The 17,394-nt window shown below is 34.8% G+C and overlaps 1 protein-coding gene across 10 annotated transcripts in view; it reads left to right on the forward strand.

Annotated features, from left to right (window-relative positions):
• The window catches only part of DMD (dystrophin), a 1,145,544-nt gene that overhangs the window by 694,183 nt on the left and 433,967 nt on the right, over positions 1-17,394 (forward strand). For all 10 annotated transcript variants that reach the window (XM_074858566.1, XM_074858564.1, XM_074858568.1 and 7 more), the window contains one exon: positions 6,893-7,068. In XM_074858566.1, coding sequence (XP_074714667.1) covers positions 6,893-7,068 — 176 coding nt within the window. The remainder of the gene's footprint in view (positions 1-6,892; positions 7,069-17,394) is intronic.

Raw genomic sequence — 17,394 nt, forward strand, 5'->3', positions numbered from 1 at the left:
ATGTGATTTAACTGCCTGGAAAATTAATTTCTTCCTTATTTCTAATAGAATCTTGAACAGAGGTACATACTCTTAATGGATAAATTAATTCTGGCAACCAAATGCTAGCAAATTGTTTTGGGGATAGTTTTCCTCCAAATGTTTGCACAGTTCTCTGATTTATATTGTTGCATCTGGATAGAAACTCTTATGTCAACCTTATGCTTTTATACAGTTTAAGGCAGAGGAGAAATTTATGTAAATGACTGAAGAATAGCACATTAACATCAAATTCAAGACTACAGATTTCTGGAAGTGGTACATAGTACCTTTACATGTTTTTAGGATCTGTAGCTTCCCCTGACTTAAGGAAAGGCAATACAATATTTTTTTCTTAAAACATTTTGTGCCAGCTAGTGACTCTGAAAGAAATTAGCTTGTTTGTGGTATTTCTTCATGTTGCTACAGGGCTTTTCCATAACAATAAATTATTGTTAAGCATGTTTGTCTACTGTAATGAAAAGAGGAAAGTGCTGGTAAGATTGCTAATAGAATAGTTTCTGATTAAGTTTAACAGTAAAATGCTATTTCATTCAGTGACAAGAGGAAATGAGATTGCATAAAGAGTTGCATGATATATATACAAGTTAACTAAAAAATAACAAATAAAGTCAAAGAAATTATGCCATTCTGGTACCCGCCTAGGTAAGTGAGTAAGGACTCTGATGAATATTTAATTTACATAATATGGGAAAAGCAATTAAACTGGTTTACTTCTAATCCTCATCCACTCAGATCTTCCTCTTTTTTACTATTTTAATTAGTACCAGGAATCTATCTGAACCGATAATTTATCTTTTTGTCGTATTGGCTGGTCAGGTGTCATAAGCATTGTGAAAGGCATCAGGAAAAATGGTGGCAACTGGGGATGTGACTGTGTAACATATTTAAAATTGCTTGACAAATTGTTTAACTAATTATATGAGTTATTTCCCTTTGTCTACAAAAAGTTTAGTTTCTCAGGAAAAAATTACATAAAGTCTAACTAAATCTTCATGATATCGATGATGGTAGATTAAGCAAATGTGTAGTAGTATTATCACATCATAGTTATTGTACTGTTAGTAAGTGTCCATTAAAAAAAAAAAAACCACAAAAAACTACTGTTTTAAATAAAAAAATTCTATAAAACTGAAGTACCATAACTTTTTATAACGATATATTGTTTATGTAGTAGACAAAATTGCCTGATGTAGGATTGGATTTGACAAAATAATTTTTTGTCAGTTTTATTTGTTTATTTATTGTTCTTGGCAAAATAAGGTTACTGGCAGCTCTCTTAACCAAGAAGAAGGCACAGTCAGGGCTTTAAAAAGAATATCAAATGTCGGTCAGGAACCTTTCTGGTGAGCGTATTGTTCGCATTCATTTTCATAGGTAAAATACTGTGATTGAATCAACAGGGACACGTTGCTTTTCAGATGTGCGTGTTACAAGGTGATTCACAAAAATCAACCTGCTCCTCACAAAGTGCAGGCATCCTTAGGTATCTAAAACTGATACCTTCTGGAGCTTGATACATGAAAATGTCTCTAAAATCCATGTGCACAGTTGTGTAGAAATCTGTGCAGTGTAACTCTTAGTGTAACTCTTAGATGTCATTAAACTGAGCATCACTGTGTGAACAACCTGACTTCAAGGCATACAGTGATCGTCCACATTAAGGAGAAAGTTCCTTTGACTCCTTGAATCATACAGTTCATAAAATTAAATGTATTATGGAAAGAAGATTAAAAGAAAAAAAGTGGTATAACAGTGAAAGCAAACTTAAATGGACAGAAGTCCATAAACACAAGGATAGCAACCCCCAAAACACAAAATGCTTATCTTTGTAGTGATGTGCAGCAAGCTTGCAAATAGGACTAGCTCTAGGATCTCCACTACTGCAAGGTTTTATTGATCTTTGGTTGTAGTTAGGGGAAGGAAAGCCACAGGACTGACTAGGAGAGGGTAAAAAAGAAAAAACAGAATGAGAAATAAAATGACAATGAACAGTAAAACTACTGAGCAATTCAACAGAAAATTAATAAAAGGAAAAGCAGTATTAGAAGGAAATTTTAAAAATATGAGAGGGAAGACAAATGTGTTTAGTGTTAGATATTCTTGTTCTCTCTCTTAGGGGATTCTGACTTCATATTTATTTAAGGTATGAACTGAAAGCCATTGCGAAGATGATAATAGAAATGTCAGTAGATTTAGGGTCTCTCAGACCTTTAATTTTCTTAGAAAAGCAACATATGATGTAATTGGAAAGTATTTTCTAAAGAAAAATAGTGTTACTAACAGCTTTTGTCAACTTTGTCACAACCAGTTGTGATTTGTTTATTGATATTCATTATACTGCATAATTATCTCAAGAACAGCTTTACAAGTCACAGAACTGCTAATATTGATGCAGAAACCTCTGAATGTTGGGAGGTACAACTGAAATAGTGTTCTACATACCAGAAATAATGCTGAAATACATGTCAGAAATAATGCTGAAAGTGTCACATTAAATTTCTTTGGGAATTTCTCCTTCCAGTTTCCCCCTTTTTCCCCCATTTCTTTTTTTTAATGTTTGATTAAAAAAAAAAATCATAACGCAGCTGGTCTTGTGTTGTCAATAAGCTGTTGCTTCTAGGACCAGAAAGTACAAGTGAGAACAAAAATGAAAACCAATAGTGAACTAGGTCAGAGTTTTCAAGCTGATTATGTTTCTGCTACTGCAGAAACAGCCCTATTGACTTGGGTGAGGATTTTCCCTTGTTTACCACATATTTCTTTTTTGCTTCTGTTCCACCTGGAAGTTTTCTGAAAGAGTGTATGTAATTTCTGATTTTAGGTAAATCTTGGAAAATAAAAAAAAAAAAACAGAACTATTGAAGCAAAGAAGCATCATATGAATGTCTTGGCAGTTTTAAATTATCATACTAAATTAGTTGAGATCATTATCAAAGTGTAAAATCATCTGTATGAGAGGTAAAAGTCCTTTAATATACTGCTTTTGCAATTTTTAGTCTGAGAGAATATTTAAACCTTACTTTAATGATATGGCATTCCTGGTTTACTTATGCTTGGGAATCATAAGAAAGAAAAATTGAAGTGATGGGCATTTATATTATCTGCTTTTCTTAGTAGCTAAAAAATGCAACATGCTGAATACATAGAAGTATCTGCAATCCACTCAAAATTGTGATTAGCTCTGTGTGTATGAATATGATGGTCTTGTCTTTTCTGAGTTGTTTTATTTTAAATATTATATAAACGTCTCATTTTTAATCAATTTGTTTGGTCACTCTGTTCATAAAGTGATTAGAAACTGTATAATTGCAAGTATAAGTATCTCAAACGGCCTTCTGAGTAAGCTGGGAATCCAAAGGGCAACATGCCCTTTTTCTTTGCCGTTTCTGTTTGAAGGGGTGAAATGTCAAGTGAAACTATGAGAAGCTGATTCAGTGTCAATATTCCTTCTGTAGCACCATAAACTGTAAGGTTGTGGAAGGCAACTTCTGGCAGCACCTTGCCCTCATGCAGGTGTGTGGCAAGGATAGAGGGGGAATGAATAGGGAACTGTAGCTGTTGACAGGTTTTAGATACTGAATTTAAATTGTGAAAAGCACCTTTGTGGTTCATAGATCTGGGATGAGTGTGTGAAACCATGACTTTCAGCAAAACAGTTAAAAACACTTTCGCCACTTTGTACAAAAATACTTTTTAAAAAAACTTAAATGTCTTTATGGGTTGCGGTGCTTTGTGCAGTACCCAGTATCAAGAAAAATCTGATTTTTCTTAGGCTGTGGAACATCAACACATGTGTTTCCATTTAATCATGTGAAAAGTGTCAAATGCATATAGTAGTGGGAAAAAAAATAATAATTAATTGGGTTCTTTATGGTGATCTGAAATCCAGATGGCCAGAATCCTCCTCACATTCTGGTGGAAGTTTCACCCTTCTCCTTCCTATGCATCCTGCGCTATGTTCCCATTTTGTCATTAGGGATCATAAGTTCAAAGACCATCTCTGCCACTAAGCTACCTATTTTCTTTTTTTAATTTATAAGACCTATTGCATGATATGCCACAGGGATAAATCAGAAAATTCCCTTGGTTAATTTTGTATCAGTTGAAATAAGTGTGGAAATCATGTAATAGTTGCTTTTTTTTTTTTTTTTTTTTTTTGAGTGTATGCTGTGAATGAAGGAAAAGGATTCAGCTAGAGTATTTAAATGGGCTTTTAATTATCATTTCACTTTATAATGGTATACTGACTGGTGATTATTACTGTCATTTAGAAAAGCTGGTGCAGAGATAAGCTAATTTCTAAAAATTTTAATTCTAAATATTTGGAGTTCAGGAAGTAGAATTTCCCTTCTTTGTTCTCCTTGCTTTGATGTCCTATTCCAAATGGACAGTCCTGCTGTCTTTAAGTAGAAGCTTTCTTCTGAGTTATTTTTTTCTAAGTGCTATGGATCTTAAGTTCATACAGGTACATGCAATAGTACAATTGTTTCAGGTGCCTCACTGGAAATAAGCCACTTACTGTGATGTATTTTTCCTCAGACTATACATCTTATTGTTATGATTTACCTGTGTAATGCTTCCTACTGCATAATGCAAAGAATCTAGTGCTAAAATCAATGTGAAGTGCAGTGAATGTGTACAAAAACTAGATATTCATTTTAAGCTGGACATCACCAAAACTGATGTGTGTACTTGAAAGACCAATGACTTTTCAGCATCTCAATAATAGACAATATTTGCATTTGGCAAACTACCTGCCCATTACTGCTATTTATTCCTAATAGTGAATTATGTAGCTGAATATAACAGCCAAAGGTTGGACCAGATATTGTCGTATTAATGTGCATCACAGAAATACAAGAAAATCTGATTCCTCAGAGTAAGAGGCTTTTCTGGGTCTTTTTCTGGGTCTTAGATCTTGCAGTTTCTGCTACAATGGTATCTTAAAATCTTACATGTTCCACAGGCAAAGCAGTGGACTGGGACATTTGTGGACAGTTTGGGCCAGCTGGGAGCTTGATGTGATGTGACTGTACTGCTGTAGATTGCTAGAATCCAGCAGAAAAAGTTTTCTCATCCTATCAAAACATAATAAAACAGTATGCAGATTACTGCAACATCACGCTCATCACAGCTACTCTTTTATTCTAAACTATGAGATGTGAAAATAGTTTGGAAAACCCGCCCAAAACCAGAATAACAGTTTTTACCAATAGGTACAAAAGACAGGAATAATTGTGGGGGAGTTCTCTTCTGTAAGAACCTAAAAGAAACTATAAGAAAACCAGCCAGAAAGTATAAGCTTAGTCAATAAGTTAGTCAACAGTGCAAACCTTTGCCACAGCTACGACTCCTGTCCAGGACTGTGGGTAAATGCCTCAGTGGCTAGCTGACATTGACCTCTGTGCCCCAGGCCGTAGTGGTGTTGGTGTTGAAGCTGTCTGTGTCAAATTTGTGCAAAAGCTGGGATAGGGCATGCAACTGACTTGCTGCAGTTTAATGAATTAGTAGCTGGCAACTGAGGTGTGGTTGTGTTAAAGTCTGTCAACTTTCAATCATAACTTCATGCCTGAAGATCTAATGGACAAGATACATTAAAAATAAAAATGCATCAGTAGTAGTTATGTTAATCTTTTACATTCCTGGAAAGCTGTATCCTGCCAATTTTAACCAGTTCATGGCCAAATTTAATTTAATGTTAATATGCAGATGTACTAACTTGCTATGTAATTTGTATTATGTGTTTAGAAAGAGAAAACAAGCAAATAATGTTGTTTCAGAGTATGATATGCTAAAATATTTGGTTTCTTCCAGAAAATGTAGATTCAGCATCTTACTTGAAAGCTCTTGTAAGTAGATAGGATTCAGACACACTTCTAGAGATTGTGAAACCTATCATAAATATGAATCCCACAGTGCAGACTGTTGAAGTTATTTCAGTGTCTGCTTATTTTAGCAGTAAACTGTTGAAAATGATTTTACACTTCCCTGCTTGTACATTTTGAGGAATTCAAGGAAAAAAAGTACTCATGCTCTACTGATGATGAAAAATATGAAAAAGTTTATTTCCATATTTATAAATATGAACTTTCTTAAGCAGGCATACAGTGTTAAAATCTAAACCACAGATTCAGAACTGTGTTGTTTTTAAACATGAGGTAAGGTAGCTACAGATATGATAGTTTTTTAATGATAAATGGTGTAGAATATGTATCCCAATGCATTTAGTAAAACTTGAAAAATGGCCTGTCCTGGTTATCTTTTGGTAGTTTTTCATTTTGTTGTGTAAGTAGAAACAATGTAGGTAATACTTTTCCTTAGAAGAGTAGTTCCCCCAACACCACCAAAAAACCCCCCAAAACCCACGAGGGAATGGATTATCAGGCTTCTCACAACTGGAGATAAACATGTTCTTTAATGAAATCAGGAGAAGTACTGAAGTCTTGGTTTTCTCGACATAGCTTATTTGGGTTGATACCTAATAGGAACTCCAAACGCTGTGCACTTTAAATTTTACAGTGTTTCATAGACTATTAAATAAACATGGTGTACACCTTTGGGGGTGTAGAATTAAATCTGTTCACAAGTTCTACTTACTAATTGATCTGCAGAATATTACTGTAATGATCTCTAACAGACAAGAATACAGGAGCAGAAAAAAGGCTGTAGAGATGCACTGAAAGGTATATGTTACAAAAACATGAGATGTCTTTCTGTCTACTTGCCTTTGGATTTTTCATTTGGAATTCAGAGGACTTTCACCTCTTTCCATCTGGACAGTATGTGATGAAGCATTTTGTTTCATGCTTGACATTTTTATGAATATGTGTATGTGTTGGGTATTTTGCAGGAGCTTCAGGATGGCATTGGGCAACAGCAAACTGTTGTCAAAACATTGAACATAACTGGTGAAGAGATTATTGAGCAGTCATCAACAGCAGATGCTAAGGTGCTGAAGGAACAACTGGAAAGTTTGAATACCCGGTGGCAGGAGATCTGCAGACAGCTGGTAGAGAAAAAAAAGAGGTAGGTTAAAAGAAAGCAAAAATATTGTGAAATTATTTTTAGTTATTTTAGATTTACTTCTGGTTTAAATGTTCAAAGGTGCAACTCAACTCTCAATGGAGTTTTCATATTCATATTCATAATGAATTATCAGCAATTAAACTTCACATCCACCATCATCTATTTACTTCTTCTTTTCTACTGACTCCTGTCAGTGACCACCACTCCCTTTGATACTCCACATTTTAATAATTCCTCTCATAATATTTAAAAAAAGCCAAACAATCATACATTATTGCTTGATTAAATGTAGAACAGATTGGAGCTTCATTTACAGAATTTACAGTTGATCTGTCATCTTTCTATTTGATAGTGTGTCATTAAAAGATATCTCTGTAATACTAATAATACCTTAGCTAATTGATAGTTAATCCTAATCTAATTAACTTCTCATTATTAATGCCATTAACATCTGTATTTTGTAGGTTGGATAAAAAGAATGGATTGGTTAATTTAATGTTATTTATAATCACTTTCAGATCAATTTCTTTTTCTCATGCAGTCACAGGAAGCTAGAGTGTTTGAGTTACAGATAATACAAAAATGGTTTGACTTCTTTAAAAAAGAATTTCCAATTAAAAAAAAAAAATGCTGTTTATACTAGGTTTTATAAATGCATATGTTCTTAACCTAGATGCTAGGCCTAAATTTATATGACATTCTGCTTTAAAATACAGTCACTGCTAGAGCTTTTTCATACATGTTTTTAAAAATCCAGAATATTCCTTACAGAGATACATTAATGAGTGCTAAAGGTATACCAGAAGAACTAGTAGTGTGCAATAGTTTTGTTACTTCTGATGTGTCATGTACCATTTTTTTGCTTTAAAGCTGGGGGGGGCAAAAGCTGTGAAAATGTTCTCTGGAGTGCTAAGAGGGTGTCCCGAAAGGTTATTATTGAGTTTAGTCGTGATTAAAGTTTCACTTGGAACATGTTAGGAGAAGCGGATGCAACAAGTAAGCTACAACTGTCAGAAGCTACAGCAGGCCCTTAAATTTTTCTTTCTGCTGTATTTCCAGGTGTTGATGGTAATGCTGCTTGTTACACAAGGGAGTCCTTGGCCTTTATTTATCACACTAAAATCTGTTCTTTTGTACAAGGGAAACCCATCTGTGTTTCCAAACCTTAACTTTTTATGTAAGTGCTAACACTAACAAAACAATAACACATCATTTTAATTGCCCTGTAAGCTGCTTCCGCAACTCAGAAGAAAGAGATTGGTGGTTGAGCTTTCTCTGACAATCTGAAATATGTTCCAGTTCTAGTAAAGATTGGTATTGTACCTTCCTTCATTTATCAATAGAAGTGTGTATCAGAATGTTGTTTTGTCTCAAGGCAGTACACATGGAATTTCTTGTCACATTCTATATTTTAAGGAAGCCTAGGATCTGTTAAATGGGAATAATACAGTTATGTTCCCTAGATGAAGGTTCTTAAATAAACACTTGCACATGCATTCCTCCTTTTGGTCTGTTTGGTTTGTTGACCAGTTGGTTTGTTTTCCTCTGGAATGACATCTTGTGTAATTTTGAGGACAATGATTGCAGAGACCTCAGTTAGTGAACTCTGCATGAATAAATGCATTGCTCTAGAAGGAATACAGATAGTGTTGTGTTAAACTGACATAAATGCTTTTGATGTACTGTAGTGAGACCCATGTGCATCAGGACAGAGGAGTTTGCACTTCTATTAGTCACCCGGTCTTCCTGGCTGCGTCAGAGCCAGGGGACACTATTTGCTCCCAGATTTTGGAAACAGATCCTACCCTCAGTCTAGCTCCTGACTGTCAGACATGCTTTTTCTTCTTTCCTTCATCTTTTCACTCTCTCAGACTAGATTTTCAAAGGAAAGAAACCTACTTGACAGGAGTATGTGGCGTGTTCTAGCTAGGTCTCAATTACTGATGATCCTAGTCATGAAAAGACCATAAGCTTATCTGCTGCCGTCTTCATATAGCCTTGGTGTCATGGGATTTTTATGTCCCTTATGCTTTGGCATCTTTCAGTTGTTCATTAGTTGTCCTAATTTGGTTTGGGGTACAGTCAGGTTGTCTCTTTTTACAACTTTAAACCCATGTCACCCAAAGTGCCTTAATTTTTCATTAAGAAAAAAGCATGAGGCAAACAGGAAAAGTTGAGGGAAGTGACCTCTACTTGCAGTCCAAAAGAGCTAATATAGTCACGCCATTGCATGTGTTTGTACTGTGGTGAATTTATTTATATATATCAGTATAATATAAATTATATTAGATCTAAGTGAATTAAAATATTTTGAATCCTCTATTTCAGAATAGCTTTAAATAGAATACTTTCCAAACAAACTCCTAAACCAACATGCTTATATCTTAGATCATTTCAGTTTTCCTAAAATTAAAACATTCATGGTTAAAAAAAAGTTATGATTATGAAGGGGATTCTAAGATTTTTGTTTAAGTCAATTTTGAGAATGAAAAAATGGAACCACATTTTAAAACCATAATGGAAGAAAGTTATACTGAAAGGAGAGCAGACTGGGTAAAATACATTTTCATTTAATAATTTCAAAGAAAAATAAAATAGATATTAACATTTTAGAACCTTCTGCAAATCAGAAAACGGATTCTAAATTTTTTAATAAATTTTGTGTTTTATTCTTTGTAGTTAACACATTGTGCTCTACTTTGAAAGCTGATTCTCAGTAGCTCAGAGGAGTAGTGATCAACTGAAATTTTGTTTTCTATTAAATTTTTTGGCTCAGCATCTCTCAAGATAAAGAAAGTGGGAAGAAATTAGTGATTGCATGGATTCCAGAAATGAAATCTGACAGTCATTTCAAATTCAAGTCTAATGTTGCTAAGCATTATTTAAATGACAAGGAAATTTTATTTTCTCTAAAGTCTATTTTGCTGTTGTTTACCGAGATGGAAGAAATTGATTTTGATAATCCTGCAAAATAGACACTCTATTTTGGACATATGTCTTAAGCCAAATTCAGACATCCTCATCAGTGTGTGTGTGCGTGGCAGGGGTAGTAACAGAAACCAACACAGATATTTTTGTAAGGTGCATGAATGTGAGAATTTAGTTGGAGACAGGGGGTGTATAGTGACATTTCCAAGGATGCCCATAACATAATGCTCTCTCAAGTAGTCAAACACTGAGCTGATAGTAGGAAACTCCAAAACTGAGTGGATGGGCAACAAGTGGCAGATGATCTTCATCACAGACGAATATGAAGTAATGAATATTTCAGAGAAACTGTCTATACCATGTTTACATGATGCTCAGCTTGCAAATGGCAGTTACAACTCAAGAAAGTGATCCTGGCGTTATTACTGACAGTGTTTGCAGGCTCAGTATGGAGAAGCAGCCAAAATTTTAGGTAGCATCAGTAACAATATCGAGAATAAAACAAAAATGATGTTCTTTTGCTGCCATCGAACATTGTGGCATGCTCATGTTGAGTACTGTATGCAGATCTGCTCTCTGCATGTCAAAGGGTATGGTGGACTTACAGAAAGTATAGATGAGGGAAGGCAACTAAAAGGAGCCAGGGTTTGGAGGGCTGCCTTTTGAGGAGAGACTAAGGACCTGGCGATCTTCAATCTGGAGAGAAATTTCAAGGAGGGACATGCCTGAGGTTTACAAAATCGAAGTGGTGGGTAAACTGAATGTGGAACAAAATGTTATCACCTAATTCCTCAATACCAGAAGTAAAGAGAACTTGTTGAAACTGTAAGAGATAGTAAAATAATTTAAAACTTTTTTACATTATGGTTTCTGAGTGTCTGAGGTTTGCTGGCCACAGAAGGTTATGGAGGAAAATACTATGACTGAGCTCTATAAAATTCTTAATCTTATGACAGTGGATTCTGGGGGAGTAGGAGGTGAACAGACTAAAGGAAGTGGCCAGTCTTTCATGCTCCCCTTAATTACCATCTCCTGTGAGCAATGTTGGTGGCAATCTGTTGGGCTAGCTTTTCTAACACACTTGGGCATTTTTCATGTTCTGATGCACTGATTATACTTTGGGGGCAGGGGGAGGAAATTCTACAGAATTACTTTGTCAGTTTTCCAGAGGATGCACTGTTAAATGGTCTACTATATATTCTGTATGAGGACATAATAGTATCACTACATTGATAAAGAACACTGTAAATTCAAAATATATCCTGTAACAATCATGAGCCCTGCGGTTGGTTGACTTGAAAAGAGAAGATTGATATGTGATATAACTCTGAGTTTCAACATGTTAATCCAGTTCTCATATAATAATTTGGAATAAATATTAAACTACCTGCATAATAGCAACTGTAAACCAGATCAAAACCATGATATTCTATAAATAACTGAAGCAGATCATAAGTTCACTAGACACTAATATTAATCTTAGTGGTAGTCTGGTTGATTTAATGAATGAGAATTATTTGGAACATAAAAGGACAACTTAGTTAAAACCAGACAAGAAAACAAACTAAATATCAAAATAGTTTGAGGAACCTGTACTGCTCTTCAGTAAAAAGAAGGTGTTTTTTAAATTTTAAAAGGTCAAATGCGGAGCCCAGGCAAAGAACAGACTTAAAATTGGCTTTGAAACTCCTTTGTTTGATCAAGAGGTTATGCTTGAGTTATGCTTGCGTAGGATGTTATCTTTCATTTGCCTTTATCTAAGAGTTTCAAAGCTGTAGAAGTTTGAATTCAGTGTTTAATGTTTCTGTATCTTGCAGTCTAATCCATATAGTTAAGAATTAGGTAAGAATGTAATTTGAGCACATCTAGTCATTTTATCTTACTGCAAACTTTGGAATAGATCAGGCAGTTGAATAAAGTGAAACTTGATTGAAAGTCCGATACACTGATAGTTAGCAAATTGGGAATTTAATTGAGGTTTTGTTAGCATTTGGCTGCAAGCAACATGTTTTGGAGAGGTTTGAGTTAGTACTCAAACTGAAAGGGAGACTTCGGAGACCAGGAGAATGGTCTCCTTGAATAGATGCTGCTAACACCAGACTACAGAGGGGGAGAAAAACCTCTCTGTTTCTTCCTCTTCATACTCCAGCAAACATTTTGAATACAAACTACACTATCAGAAGATCTCTCTGCCTTTTTGTCCCCTGAGATGCATCAAGCCGTATTATGCTGTGCACGTCTGTGCCAAGTCATGCCACTGGGACACTCAAGTTTGAGTTTTGGATGACTGAAGGAGGCAATGGCTTGCCCTCAGGGCTCTCGTGTGCACTCAAGTTCCTGGGTGTCGGCAAGCCCCAGGGCTGCAGTTACAACGTGGTCCTGCACCTTCACTCCTGCTGCTGGAACATGTAGGCCAGGCAGAGCTTGTCAAGGGAACATGTATCAGGAGAAGAAGCAACATCTCACATAGGAGCTTGATAAGGTGAAGGCTCATAAATGAGGTTGTTGACAGACTTGTAACAGTGGTGCTGGCTGGTCTTTGTATTTTGATCTTTGTTAAAAATTTCCTGGGTAATTTTTGAAAACAGATGCTCGGGAATTAGATTCCTTCACTGTTTCAGAAGTAATCGGTTTGAGGTTTTTTATTCATCACAGTCTGACATTTCGTAAAATTGGGTTCTGTTGAATGGAAGAGAATTTTTCATTATTTTAGCTTCAAATACTTTTGCACATTTAATGAGCTTGAACCTGCAGACTGTCCAGATCTCTACTCAAGCAAGTTTGAAGTAATTATGGAAAAATGACAGAACAAAGGCTGTTTACCAGAATACTTTCAAATACTTTTCTGAATATAAAAATACAAGCATCCTGTTCTAAATAAAAAAATAATTATTATAAAGCAAATATACTTTTAAATATTTTTCATACCATATCTTCATCAAAGCACTCTTTTTTGCCATGACACTCTATCTAACAGTGGTTGGTTTCCTTCACCTGAACACTCAGTATGTTGAAGGCTGTGATGAGCTTCTCATTGCAATTTAAAAGCTGGTGTAGGATGAGAAATTTCATGACAGTTAAGCCAATAGATATATTTTTTTTCTTTCCAACATAAAATTAGTTACCCATTGAAGTTTCTGAATTTTCTTTTTTTGGTTGTTCAGATTTCCTACAGTAAATCACTAGAAAAGAATCACTTGTATTAATTTGCATTGTGTTTACAAGTAGTGTAGCTAAACTTCTTACTCTTTAGCATTTACATCTGACTTTTCTAAAGTCTCTGGGATATTTCTCATTTCAATTGTTTTACTTACAGTCCCTTACCCAAATGAAGCATATTTGCACATTCTTTAGTGAAAGAAAGAAAATTCATTCTCTCTTCGTAAATATTTTCTCTAAATTATCAAGTTACTATTTTGGTGGCTTCTAAAATTCTTGGTAACAGCTATTAAATGCACTAATTCCTAATCTTAGAAATACTATAAATACAAAATCAACAGCTGAAAGTTTAAAAAAATAAAAACCCACCCAAACATTATTGGAAGTGCGAGTGGGAATGTGTCACAAGTGCAGATCTGTCTTACTCTTGTGATTGTGTATTTTCTATCTCTAGCTGACACCTGCCAAATAAGGCCAGCATCATTTGTGTGCAGTTACAAACTGTAAACATCTGATGTGTTTCACAAACTATTTACGGGTTGCTATGGTATTGGTATCATATTGTTGACTATGGAGAAATTACATGAGCTGCAATAGGCATTTCATATGGTTTCTAGAAACTGTAAATGACAATATAAGCCTACTTGAAATGGGTCATGAATGTTTATGTAATAGTTAACCATTATAACTAAGGATTAATGATAGTAAAAAATCTGTCCAGGGTATTTTGTGGACTACCATAAAGAATTTGTTATTGATTCAGTTTAATACTGTTAGGAAAACTAATCCCTAACCTATGAAATACCATATACACAAAACATCATTAGGAAAAACAATTATTTTAGTTTACTACTTAATATTAAATACTGAATATTAATACATTCCCTTCCAGAAGTATAACGTGTATAAAATTCTTATAGACAGCTGTGTAGTCAGAATAGTTGACCAAGGGGTCTTATGAATTTAGAAATACAGCAACCTGCTGTGTTTTAATATGGAAAACACAAAGTAATGTGCCTGAAAATAGCAGTCATGTAGAAGACCAAAAGTGATATATGTGAAATTCTGTGCTTCCTGCTATAATTTGAGAATTTTCCATCAAAGAAGATGGGTTACATTTCAGGGTTAATTAAATAAAACATTTGCAGGCAGAGAAACATTTTAAAAGCTTTTTGGGAACTCAGGCTGGTTTCAAAGGAGAAGGCATTAGAATATAACAGCATGCAGATCTGTGCTGGAGGTGGGTCTGTTTGGGTCCCTAGGACCAGCTGCTGAAATGACATCTTATTCCTCACTCACCTGCTTGTCCAGCAGGATGTGCTTCTCAAGAGCTGCTCTGTCCACGTCTGAGTTAACTGGTGGTTCTTGGTCCTTATTCCAGTTTGTTTAGGCTCATTTGGAAACCCATACTCCCTCAATAAAAATTTACTATTAATTTGCTATTGTGGCAATGAATTTAAACACCTAGAAATTACACGTATCAGTTGTTCCAAATGTAATTATGGTGATAGAAATCAGCTTGTTCAGAAGGTGTAATCAGTCATTGAGTTAAAACTTTTTATTTGATTAACTGGTTCAGCTAATATAGAGAGGGCTTTATTTTTGTGGCTTGCATAATACGATACATGTCATGCAGGATGTTATTTATAATAGAAGTAATGTTCTAGCAGGCCAAGAACAAATTGTAAAGTAAATTATGAAGTGCACCTGCAGCTCCTGTTAATTGCAATGGACCTTTTCATTACTATATGACATACTGTCCCTGACTAGGACAAGGAAGTAGATCTTTATTGAACTTTTTTTTCTGTCTGAAACCTGAAACCCTTCTGTGCACATATATGTGTAAAGTAAATACCTCTAAAAAAATTCCTGGAAAATCTTCAGTTGAAAATATCCTACATTGCTTAGATAATAAAATAATCCTACTGATCAACTTTTGAATTAGTCATCAAAGTAAAAATCTTTCCTTCATGACTAGGAAAATTTTAAATGTTTTAAGGGTTGCAGTTGAATTCATAAGGGTGATAAAACCGACAGTGTACTTAAAATGAAAAAGGAATCTTGCCAGTTGCTGTCCCTGCTAGGAGACAAGAAATCTCTTTGATTTCTCATTCAAAATACTATACAGCTCAATAATTTTGCTCTCAGGTGCATCAAGTTGAATGCTATGCCTTCTCTTTGCCAGAATAAATATATTTAAAGTTTTATCTTTCTCAGGTTTATCCTTAGGGTACCATCACATAATGCCTCCACTGAGCTATGTGCTTTACAAATGGAGAGAAGTGATAGGAGACCAAAAAAATAAAGCTGTTGCTGAGATCTTAGATTCTGGAGAATCTGGTCAGATTGAGGAAAGAGGTTTTATTGTGTGGTTCACAGATTCGCACTGGATGACTGATTCCCAGACTTCCACATAATCAGGGCAAAGGGGCACACTGCCTCAGAAAGATTTGAAGTTGTGCTTCTGCATTTAAGATTACAGGGAGCTAGATTTTCTTCATTTTTACAGTTGCAGTCCTACAGATCTCAGCATAGATTAGCATCTGCCTCAGTTTCACAAAAATAAATGTTTTGATTAGCTGGTTTTAGATAACCTGTTTTGGCTTAAGCAGAGCATTTGACCTCTCAAGTATATATACACTTCTCAGTGAAGAACACTGTAATAAATGCAATGCTGTAAAGTTGGTCCTCCTCTGCATGTCCTGTACAACCAAAATGGTTAAGTCTGTATGCATCAGGAAGGTCCAGAATTTCTGGCTGAGTAACAGTACTTCATAAGGGTTTTAGAGCTGTAGTATATAGGACCAAGAAATACTAGAATCCAGCAGCATCAGGGCTTTCATTGATATGGCTTGCATTTCCAGAAACCCTTGACAAACAACAGTTGCTGAAAACAGTCATGCAGGTTTCCATAAGATGTAATACAAAACCAGGAAAGTAAAGCTGTTAATTAGCTTCTTTTGCTATTTATGGTGTTCTCTTTTTTATGTATTTGCTTGTATAAATGTAAGTATATGTGTGCATATATATGTATATCTGTATGTTTATATATGCATGTGTGCATGTATATACATATATAAATACATAAATAGTAATAGGACTTTTTTTACAGTAAATATTTTCTTTTTTCTCTGAAGAACAATTTGGCAACAGTGGCTTGTGTTTGTTTAATCTCTAGGCAGTTACTGTGGAGCAATTTGTTTATAAGCTCAAAAAAGAGCAGTAGTAGGCTCATATGTCTGGTAAATATTAGAATATACTGTGTTAAAAACGGAAGCAAATAAATCTGTTTGCTGATTTAGAATTCCATTCTGGATCTCAAGCAGTACCTTGATCTAGAACTCTTATTCAGAGCCTGTTCAGAGCAGCAGAAATTTGTCAAGTATTTCAGTTAATACATTAATTTATTTTTAAAAATAGTATTTTCATGCTCTAAGCATAGTTATGAATGTTGACTTCTGTGTATTCAAGATATGCTTTCTCTTTGGTAAGAGGTGAGTCATTTATAGAGTGAAAGTTGTTATTGGACATCCAGTAGAGCGGTTGTCAGGTGGTTTCTACTGATGCCTGTACAAAACATGTTGGGAGTGACTGTCATGTTCCTACTGCCTTTACCATCTACGGAAATCATCAACTTTTTAATTAGGAACCATTTTGATAGAGGCCTCTGATGCAATATTTTCCAGCTTTGAAGTACTTCTGAAACATAAAAATTACATTATGTAACAATGATTGCATCAGCTTTGCTTATGGCTTTACAGTATCAACAATTCCCATTCTGCAGAAGATTTCTTAACTAAACAGTTGATGCTCTTTAATAGCATTAAATTCCTATTTTCTAAAAGAATCACAATTATTATCTTTCCTATAGATCACCCTGAATTTTAACTCTATAAGTAGGTGGGGGTTTCGTATTTTGGATTATGAAATCTTATCTTCATTGGTCCTCTTCGACTTCTTGGTAGTTTAACTCAATCCACCAGACCATAAATCTAGCTGATTACTTAACTGGTAAGAATCTTCATCTAGCAGGCTTTCCTCTTCTACTCTCCCCAGAGCAAATCAGTGTTACCTTTGTGAAAAATCACCTGCCATTGGCCAAAAATTAAAGTGGGTTAAATTCAGTTACCTAGTTGTTCAAATAATTATTCTTTCTAATACATTGTAATTAAAAAAAGTCAATATAATTGAATATATGATGTTACCAATCAACATTTATTATTGCTTTTTAATTTTTAC

The sequence above is a fragment of the Strix uralensis genome, chromosome 2 (assembly GCF_047716275.1).
Source record: "Strix uralensis isolate ZFMK-TIS-50842 chromosome 2, bStrUra1, whole genome shotgun sequence".
Taxonomy (NCBI): Eukaryota; Metazoa; Chordata; class Aves; order Strigiformes; family Strigidae; genus Strix; species Strix uralensis.